Genomic DNA, 11,151 nt, shown 5'->3' with positions numbered 1-11,151 from the left:
AATGTTCCAAACAGTTGTTTTGGCCACGCCTAATGTTTTTTCTATCTCTCTGATGGGTTTGTTTTGTTTTTTCAGCCTATTGATGGCTTGCTTCACTGATAGTGACAGCTCTTTGGATCTCATCTTGAGAGTTCACAGCAACAGATTCCAAATGCAAATTGCACACTTGAAATGAACTCTGGACCTTTTATCTGCTCATTGTAATTGGGATAATGAGGGAATAACACGCACCTGGCCATGGACCAGCTGGGAAGCCAATTGTCCCATTACTTTTGGTCCCTTAACAAGTGGGAGGCACATATGCAAACTGTTGTATTTCCTACATCGTTCACATGATTTGGATGTAAATACCCTCAAATTAAAGCTGACAGTCTGCAGTTAAAGCACATCTTGTTCGTTTCATTTCAAATCCATTGTGGTGGTGTATAGAGCCAAAAATGTTAGAATTGTGTCGATGTCCCAATATTTATGGACCTGACTGTATATGTGAATGAATGAGCTTGTCAAGCCCAAACAAAGTACAGCCCTCAGGAGTAGTCTGACAAACCAGACATAACATGGATGGTAGTTGTAATAAATCTGCCAAATGGATGGAGCATAGAAAAAATGGGTAAAAACCAAAAAGTACCAAATTAGAAATAAGGGATAAGAATAAGGGAAGATTGTGAAAAATAATGATTGGTGATTACTAATGATATGTACCAACATTATTAAAAGGTTTGCTTAGGATAGCCCAGAGTGCTAAACATAGCTAAAACTAGGAGCTGTAGCTAGAAGCCCAAAGAGGCTATGCTCACTTTAAGGCTCTCTGGCTGTCCCTTGGACATCTCTGGCTCGCAAGTCACCTTTATACCATGCCCTACACATGCGCTGTTTTGCGAGTGCAATTCTATTTTTCAATAAATTGTAATTTATCTTTTAATGCTACACTATAGCGTTGAGCGGTTTCTTTTGTTTTCTTCAGAAATGAAGTCCACCTAGCTCACTATTCCACATAAAAAGCCTCCTGAGCTAAAAGTCCCATCCTCTTTCACTTCAGGTGTCACATTCTACATCCATAAGGGAGTAAGCGAAAGATTGGCAATGTAGATCTATTCTGAGAGAAAAGCTCTGTAAAGATACTGGGGTGTCTACAAGCACATGTCAATTCTATTAACTCCAAGGGCAATTTGTACATTCCTTTTACCAAGGCTTCAATGCATTTTATTACAATTCAAACATTAAGCATGTAGGCAACAGCAACATTTTTGTCAAAACTGGTCAATAGGCAGGAGTTCTGTAAAAGGGTTGGCAAAATTAATACTTTTACACAGAAGATTAGTCAAAGCCATAATTATATAAAGTGCATCATGGTTTTGAATAGAGTAGGGGCAGGTAAGGACCTCTGGCAGTTTTTATATTATGTGTGCCCTCAAAGATAGACCCTCACTTCCTGTATTGTTGGAGAAGTAAAAAGGAATCTCTCCAATGAGGAGATACTGCAATAAAAGTCCCAATAGTCTTCTTAACCCTTCCTCATTCTTTAAAGCAAACATAAGGGGTTTGGGATATAGCTCTACTTAAAGTGGAAGTTCAGGCAAAGCCTAACTAAAGCTAAACCATCCCCCACCCCCATTCTAAGGTTATTCTATCTAACCCTGTAAGGAAACGATCTGTATACTTACCTATTCTGAAGCCACTCTGGTCTGGTCTCCAGCAGCGGCTTCTGTGTAAAGGAGAGTTCACAGCCAATGGCTAGAAATGCCTGGGAGATTACATCACCCATTGACCTACTATGGGGCATCCATTGTCTGCTCCTCTTTTACACAGAAGCTGCTGCTGAGACAGCTGATCCTGGGACAGAACCAGAGTGGCTTTGGAATAGGCAAGTAGAATAACCATAGAATGAGAGTGGAAGTAGGTTTTGCCTGACATTTCACCTTATGCACTGTTCACAAATCATTTGCCTCTACTACAACTGCTACTAGCGCATTCAAAAGCTGACTCTGGACAGTTCCATTGTATTGACCTGGATCTTCCATATTACTGCTTTCTAGCAGTTTTCACCTCATCTGAACTTTTGGTCCTTTAATGGTCTTCTTGATCACCTTTAAGTCATCCACATTTAAATTTAACGATTCATTGTCCACTACTCTTTTTGAATTCAGCATTTGATAAATACTTTGATTGATTTAATAGAACAAATCTCTTTGCTGATCTGCTTTACTACTCCGTTGTATGTCTTAAACAATATTTCTGATTCATTTTCTTTGGGTTCCTTTAGTGAGACTTCCATCTCCCTTGAAATGCCAGTGTACACCTTAAAAGGAAAAAAGTACAGCCAAAGCTTTTTTGGCTATACTTCTCTAATGGATCACAGAAGTACAGTTAGTTCTGCACTCTTGTGATCAAATCCGCTGAGAGCCTAAGCCAGCCCCTCCCATCTCCTCCACAGCCCAGCAGTCCAGTAAGTGCTGGAGGTACAGAGCAGAGATCTGGTGACTGACAGTCACAGCTCTCTGCTCAGGGTGGAGGGAGAGAACTGAGCAATCACAGCGTTTGATAGCTCAGTTCTCTGTGCAGAGCCAGCAGGGGACAGAAGCAGCAACAGATCAATGCTGCATCCACCTAGTTGAGTAGGATGTTTTTTTTATTTTTTTTCTACAGTCCATACATCTCTTAACATTAACGCCATCAATTTCCTTCATGTTGTCAGTAAAGCCCAGGGATGCAGTGGAGCGCAAATCAAAGTGGTCTCTCTCCTCAATGCACTCTTGTTCCTCCCACTTGTCCTGCTCTACTACAGAATCCAGCAGTGACACATGTCGGGTGGAAGAAACCACAGCGCACATCAGGGGATTAAGCAGCTGACACCTGTGAGTCAGATGTAAAGGTTCTTCTTCAGGCCACAGCACATCCAGAGAACAAAGTGAGGACGCTTGACCAGGAAGACAGCAGTATTAGGAGTCTTGTTAAGAGGGCACTTTTTTCTAGAATTCTTTATTCTTCAAGTGACTTTAGAAAACAAAAGCCCAATTGCTATATTTTCAAACTGACTTTTAAAAACAAATACTAAAAATAGATAATTCAGTTGATCCAGACAAAAAAAAAAAAAAAAATCAATTATAATTGGAAGACTTGACCTAATTTGATTAAAAAAATAATGCACGGTGATAAAAATACCATATCATTTTTTAAACTTGCAATCACTTATTGGCAACATGGCCAAAAGGATTAAATGTGGATCGCAGCAATAACATTTCACCACAAGCTTTCTCCCCTTTTTCTATAAAAGTATTAAAGTGTGACCCAATGAAATGAGGATATGTGGTTACCGTAATCATTTTTAAAAGTATAGAATTGTCAACATTCCCAAACCAATGTTCTACCAAACAGTCCCAGAGTAAAGTACAGTAGTTACAGTCTGCTACACAATAAAAAAAAAAAAAAAAAAAAATAACCTGAGCTCGAGTCTAGCAGTTTCTTTTCTGCCAGAGTCGAGCATCAGAGTTTCTAAGCTACATAAAACCTCTTCAACAAAACAAGCTGATAAAAAGGCTACACAATTCTTTAACAAAAAAAAATACCTATTTGCCCTTTTAAAAAAAGCACACCAGTAAACTGTCATGAAAGAGTTGTAAAAAAAAAAAAAAGTATAAAGTATATAGTTTGAAAGGTTGGTAAAATCCACAGTGAAATATTGGTGTCTGATTTCTGGAATCGGGAAAGTAATGTTTAGGGCATTTTCTAAGACTTAATTGCACCTTCAGGAACTGAATTAACAAGCTGTAAATGGTCTGATAAGCAATACTAGTTGAAATTAAATCCCTTATATAGCAAGCTTTAGAAAAAAAAAAGCAGGTAAAACTGGGTATCACTTCCAGACTTCATTCTCTACCATGATTATATTGTGGGTTCACTGAAATGAAAAATATTTCACAAGCTTTAAAAAGGACTCTCCGTTGAGCAAATGTTCCTTTCCCAGTGGTCATACTGATCCTTTACCTTAAGTGACTCCACAAGCATGCATAGTGGGAGTTATAGACATCACTGTTGTTTCAAACACTTAGCTGACCTGATATATAGATAAAGAAAGTCTACATCAACAAAGCGTTTTCAGGACATCTGCAATGGCAGCACACATACACATTTCTTTCTGTGCAGGATCCCTTTAAGAAAAGCAGGTTTTCACACATCGTGGCCCTGGGAATCTACACATGCCCATTACCCCTATACCAGCTGGAAAGCCACAAAAGCTGCCTATGTTCCTATTAAAAGGAGTCTGCAGCATGGCAAAATGCCTTCAGAAAGCCTCAGATTCCCCAACTACCATGACTGCATGGCCAAAGAAGCTGTATGCAGTCACTACATCAGAACTAAAACTGGGACCAAAAGTCAGAAAAGGACAGTGGGTTTTCTGCTTTGTAACATTTCTTTTACAGGCTAAACCCACCCAAATCTGATTATACAATGCGTCATGGATGCTGGTGGGTTACTGATACCTGGCTTCTTCTGCCCCTCAGGAAAATCAACAGCAAGGATATTCGGATACACTTCCAACTACCTGGCTTAAAATTAGGTTAAAGTCATGCTCTTGCTGCAAAAAATCCACTAAAAGCCTCAGTTGTCTAGAATTTATCAGCTGCGAGGCCTCAATTAATTGACTTGGACAATGGTGAAAGTAACAGACTCAGCAGCAGTTGCACAAAGCCAGTGAGTGATTCTAACCAACCAGTGCCCACCACAGAGAAAATACCTATTTAGTACACAAAAAAAAAAAAAAAAAGCCAGGATAAACCTAAATACTGAATATTGCAGTTAGGTATCCAGACCAGTAGTTTGATTTTGAACAGCACCGGGTCAAGTCCTACCCCCCCCCCCATGAGCACCTGCTACAATCTCCGCTTGGTAGGCACATCAGATTTCTCCATACATAGCCACAGCAGTGAGTGACTAAGCCTGCTGCATGACCTTCATCAGGGAAACCATTCTGTAGGGCTTGCAAAAACAGCCGTCTGACTGGAGGTATACAGGTTAGTAAGCTAGTCCTGACATTCCCCTTATGGACCCAGTTTGGTTCTCCTGGAACTTTCCTATAACCAAATCTTGCTTTCACAATTGAAAGAACCATAAAAGGCAACTTGCCAATTTGAAGACAACAGCAGCATAACCTAATGCTCAGCATGTACAAACGGACTGATACTATATGAAAACTGTTCTTTAGTGAGGTTGTCTGGTGTGTCCAAAACAGTTTTCAGATACTCTCCTGTTTTAGCATCACTTGATTCAAGTGTGGCTCAGACAAATAGAAACGGTTTGTATAAATAAAGTATGGTGATGATGTAGTGTAGGAAAATAATTGTCCGTAGAATAAATAGTGTCCTCCTTCCAAATGCTGGCAAGAAATTATCTCACTCCAGTTCGGCACGTCATCCACTCCAGGCCTTGACATAAGCTGCAGAGAAGAAAAAAAAAAAAGAGAAAAAAAATGGGAGGACAATTCTGGAGACAAAATTATCTACAGAGTTGTAACTGCTGGCAAAAAAAAAAAAAAAAAAAAAACACAACATCACACACTGCATTTGCCCTAAGAGACAGTCACAGGCTGAATGAGATAAAAGCAATAGATTCCCAGCTCCTGCACTTTAGCCCCTGGTTCACATATATGCGGCCGTGCGGGCCGTGTTTGCACGGGCACAAGAGCCCATTCATTTGAATAGACTCCCATGCCCGTGACACGCAGAGAAGTCCCTGCACTTTGGAACCTCGGATCGCAGTACGGTTGTGTTTCCCAGTGCGGGCGGTGTGCCATTGGAACTAATGGCACCTGCCTGCGGGTCCGCATTCCTCTGTGCGGGTAGTGCAGCTGCACGGATTTTTGTGCGGATCCGCAGCGACACCACCCGCACATATGTGAACCTAGGGTAAGAGTGTGGGTAAGATAATCAAAGCACAGGTGGCTGACTAAATACAATGGTGCTGCTATGCTAAACAGTGACTATCTGAAAGAAGGATGCAATCACGGTTTGGAAGATACATTTTTCACCAGGCCCAGTCGACTTGTTGAGGTGGGAGGTGCTTGCAGGGCTAACAACAGTTTGATTTTGGAAGGTTCAGCAGGAATTGGCTGAAATTAGGCTCAGAAGTTCCTACACAGACCTGTAGTAGTTCCAAATGTCCTCAGGTTATGACTAAACATCGAGCCACTGTTTCAATACATTTTTACTGAAGGTATGCAACATATTTACATTGTATCATTTTGTAGTTTACAGTGGAAAGTGGGAATTGGGTGGCAAACTTTTCTAGACCAAAGTTTGATCAGATGAGCCACAATCCATAAAGCAAAATGCTATATTGAGCCATTCAAACACAGACTTCCAGGGAAGTGTTTGAGCTTCCTAAATAGAATCCTCACCACTTCCTTATCTCATTTTAAATTTTTTTTTTAATCAAAGTTCAATACCTGTCAAATTAATTCCAGTGTGGTGCATACCGTTTTTCGCTGCACCATAAAAAAAAAGAAAAAAAAAGGAAGACTGAATAAAATGTAATACTACATTCCTCAGCTATTGCCTTTTTTTACAGAACACCTGTTAATCCTCCACTCTTAAAGGAGTTCTGTGGTCAAAGCATACACTTATTTTAGATCAACATGGGAACAATACAAAATCATTATTTGACTATCCAATATAAGCTCACTTGAAAAATATCCACTCATGTTGTGAGTTCTGACTGTCTGCTGGCCATCTCTTTCCACAACTTCCTGGATTCCCTGCATGTTTTGCAGCTTCTCCTGTTTCCTTTCCTTCTCTAAGGACTACATATCCCATGGTACCTTGCTGCCTGCAAGCAGCGATTCCTGTACTGACTTCCCCTCAAACTCCTCTCCTCAGCACCTCTGTAGATCAGAAGGCAGATTGTGAAATGTGTGACACAGCAATACCCACTCACAGGGCATAGTGACTACGTGTCACAGAATTCCTAGAAGTAAAAATGTGTGGAAATCTTAGTAAGTTTACAAACTTAAAAAATAGTTCAGATTAATAGAAGTAGGCTAGAAATAATTGAAATAGAATATGGAAAATGTATTGAGTTCAACTTTTGAACGATACGCTGTAAAGTAGTGTTGGATCTTGCCTCGAATGCCCATTTCACACAATCCTGTTGTCCCATCAGTATGAAAGGCTGCCCTATAGGCCAACAAGCAAACGCAGGAGATGAAAAGGTAAAATCACATTTTAGCACTGTCAGGAAGTGTCAGAGCGTTTCTGAACAAAGAGTCAGCATTTGGTCTTAACTGCAGAATTTTGGAAGCTACAGCAAGTACATATACGTTATGTGTGCAGCAGTGTTTTTTTGCCGACAAAATTTCCTTAAAAGCAGAATACAATTTTATGTGCGAACACTAGCCACGTATACATTGCATCTGTCCCCACCCTTATTAAATATCTGCTTTAGGAGTCACCTGCACACAAAGGGCAGTTGTATTTAATTTCAGGGAGGAAATGCACACAAAACGCAAGGAAAACATACAGCCTTTATGTACATAGGGCTGAGGGTGGAAAAAAAAAAGTCCAGTAGTAAATCTGATGAGTTCTCACTTCAGTAAAAAAAAAAAAAAAAAAAAAATTGTACCATGTAATAAATTACATTCATAAACACAGAACCTTAGCCACAAAATCTAGATGCCAATCGTCACACTGTGGTATACCAGCAGACAGGCCTCCTTTAGGATTTACAGATTTGAAGATGCCACAGGCTAATATGCAGACCTGTTTACTCTCAGCTGTATGAATACATGATGCAAGTATAGTCAGGGCATTTTCTGAAGAGTCTCTAATAAACAATTTGGAGCACTCCAGCCGAGGCGTTCCATACCAAACATTGAATCTGGAACATGCACCAATTTGAAAATGGAGATGAAATGGCCTATAATAGCTAGTCCACTAGACCACTGCCTTCCCCAGACATGCAGCCAGTCTAATGGGGAGTACGAATCAAAGCTGGTAAAAGTAACAATTACTTCCTGGATTGGTAATGCAGCTTCCTGTGGTCACCTCCCAACAGCTTATATCAATATCATAGGCTTCTGTGTAATGGGCAAGGGGGGTTATGAAGTAGCCAAGTTGAATCAGGCAGTAATAGCAAAGATCTGCATTGTGGCAAAGATGCATGAATCCCAAGAGTGCCTTGCCAAGTGCCCACAAAACAAGTCGCTTTCTATGGAGGCACTCATGCTGGCTCAATCCCATTGATACACAGAGCTTGGCTTGGCCTCACCCCCTGCTCTCTGGCTGTGATTGACAGCAGCAGGAGCCAAGGGCTCGTGCTGCTGTCTCTGAGCCTATGAGGAGGGAAAAAGCTCACGTATAAGGGGTGGCTGGCGGGAGATGTACACAGGTTTTTATTTTTTTACCTTAATGCAGAGAATGCATTAGGGTAAACCAACATTAGCCTTTAGAAACACTTTAATGAGTGACATGAAATATGCCTGCAACCTATGAGTATGAAAACTTTAAAAGGTCAGACTAGGTGGTACAGATTTGCTGAACATGACAGCCCTGAGGTCTACACCTCAAAATGTCTGAAGAGGTTGGGCTCTTACTTACAGGTTCAGAAAAAGAAGTAACTTCACCTGGAGATTTCCAAATTATGAATCCAGACTGAAGAAGAAACTGGGGAGAAATCTCCATCATTCAAAGTAAACCCATTTCAGCCTAATTTAAAAGTATAAATAATATCGTCTGGCATTTTAGATGCAACTAAACAAAGTTCTTCCTCTGCTTCCAGCTTGATTGCACAAGAAAAAGCCATAATGGAGTACAGGTGGTCTGCCACGCATTCGATGCACCAGTAAGGTGTCATGCACACAGGATGTTTTGCAAACTCCCCTAAAAGCCTTTCCCCCTGGCAGCAGTGTTTTGGATAAAAAAACCACCTGACGCCTTTTAAACACTTGCCTACCAGGCAATTTTACCCCCTTCCTGCCCAGCCCAATTTTCAGCTTTCAGAGCTGTCGCACTTTGAATGACAATTGTGTGGTCATGCAACGCTGCACCCAAACAAAGTTTTTATCTTTTTTTTGACAGAGAGCTTTCTTTTGGTGGTAATTAATCACCTCTGGGTTTTTTTATTTTTGCTAAGCTAAAAAAAAAAAAAAAAAAAATGAATATTTTGAAATAAAAAGTTTTATCCTTCACTGATGTACGCTAATGAGGCTGCAGTGATGGGCACTGACAGGTATCACTGACTGGCACTGATAGGCGGCACTGAAAGGCAGCTCTGATATGTGTCATTGCTGTGCACTGGTAGGCACTGATACGTGGCTTTGAGGTGCACTTGTATGTGGCATTGATGGGCACTGACAGGTGGCAATGATGAGGCTACATTGATCATCAGTGCCCTGATGATCAGTGTAGATGTCCCCTCTGAGGAATACCAATTACCAGCTCTCCTTACATGCTGTCAGCATGAGGAGAGGACTGCCGATAACCAGCATTTCCTTGTTTACATGAGATCAGCTGTGATTGGACAAAGCTGATCACATGACAGAGCCAACGTCATCAGCTCTTTAGTGTGATCGGTGATCAGCTGTGTTCCAGCGTCACCGCACAGCGCCCCTGGGGGCACGCATGTGCAATTAGAGTGGTAGGACGACGTATGACATCCTCCCAGAACAAGAGAGCCACCACCCCCCATTTCCTTATATGGCGGGAGGGAGGCGGTTAAAGTGTGTAATACATTTAGGCGTGTTTTAAGGCATTAAGCACCTCAATGCATTCATTTTTTTTGGCCAGAATATTTATTCTGGCCACTGAAACTAATTGCGATTAAACGTGCCAAGTGTGAACACGAATTTACAAGCATCATAATGCGTTTTTTTCTGCCAAAACTCTGCTGCTCTTGGGTGCACTAGCAGTGTGTTTTTTTTTTTTCTGCCTCTAAAAGCCTATATGTACATGGACACATTGGCTAACATGCAGGGGTGTTAAGAGGCAGGGAATTAAAAAACCAAAACACACGCACGCTAAACGTCCCTAGGAGCACCTGAAAAAGCTCAGTGTGCAAAGGCCTAAATCTTAAAGCCTTTTATTGGGGAAAGCAGCTCCTATTTCTTGTGGAATTAAGCTTGCAGTGAAGGACAGACCATTTGATGAGCCAGAATCCACAGCGGGCTGGTGCAGGTAGGTGCATCAGCAAAGCACCATAATTCTTATGATATAAACAAAGTCCTGTTAATATGCAGAGAGCACTACAATGTACATACCCTTCTCCTGTGAGGGCGCAGCAGGACTGAATATGCCATGGATGATCTTTTATGGAGCTAAGGGTGAGGTATTTAGAAATGTCTGCTGCCGACATGCACCCCTTCATATCCTGCTTGTTTGCAAAGATGAGAACTGCAGCCTTCCGTAAATCCTAAAAAATAAAATGAACCACAAAATCAATGGAAAAAAAAAAAAAAATTTCCACGAAAAGGACTGTGCTAAAACGATATACAATGCTAAATGTTATATAGAAAATCATACTAGATGAATGAAGACATCTTTGTTCCAAGACAAGCATACACCCAACCATCACAATAAAGAAAGACTGAACTATGACAAATACAGATATGCCTTTGTGGACCTAGATACCATAATGTATTATCAGAACGGTTTTTGAAAGGTTCAAGTGGTAAAAAGTAAAACCCAGAGTACTTGCAAATCAGAAGAAAGGCTTCCTGTTATAAATGTATAATATGAATCAGTTTAATATCTTTACGACTGTGTAACACTCAAATGTGCATCCAGGAAGTGGAAATTAATCCTGAGAGCCACATATATATGTGCTGTAAGGGCGCTTGATTGCATAATCCCAGCCTGTCGTTGCTAGCCCCAGGTTGCCTAATGATTGGGACCCTGAAAAGGGAAATTATACATTGCATCTATTGAAGAAAACATTTTATGAAAAAACAAAAATATGCACCAATTGTTTCTGGGTCCTACTACAGGTACAAAAGAACAAATCAAATAAACGGTATTGTCGCAATTGTCAATAGCAAGATAATTTTTTTTTGCAGGCCTTTAGGTGGTGGGTACTGGTGATGATATAAAAAATATAAGGCTAAAGTTTGGGGGGGGGGGGGGGAGAAGAAGGAAAAACATTACCATTCATCACCAAACGAAAGCC

At 40.8% G+C, this 11,151-nt stretch overlaps 1 protein-coding gene across 1 annotated transcript in view; it reads right to left on the bottom strand.

Annotated features, from left to right (window-relative positions):
• Positions 1–1,176: 1,176 nt before the first annotated feature.
• Positions 1,177–11,151, bottom strand: part of ARL5B (ARF like GTPase 5B) — a 44,217-nt gene continuing 34,242 nt past the window's right edge. The window contains exons 5-6 of the mRNA XM_089693731.1: positions 10,247–10,398; positions 1,177–5,434 (exon numbers count right to left, since the gene is read on the bottom strand). Of these exons, the coding sequence (XP_089549857.1) occupies positions 5,386–5,434; positions 10,247–10,398 (201 nt within the window). The 3' untranslated portion in view covers positions 1,177–5,385. The remainder of the gene's footprint in view (positions 5,435–10,246; positions 10,399–11,151) is intronic.

The sequence above is a fragment of the Staurois parvus genome, unplaced genomic scaffold (genome assembly GCF_062004578.1).
Source record: "Staurois parvus isolate SC_StPar_1 unplaced genomic scaffold, SC_StPar_1.0 ptg000636l, whole genome shotgun sequence".
Classification (NCBI taxonomy): Eukaryota; Metazoa; Chordata; class Amphibia; order Anura; family Ranidae; genus Staurois; species Staurois parvus.
Note: the sequence above shows the minus strand (reverse complement) of the source record. Positions and strands in the feature narration are given on the sequence as shown.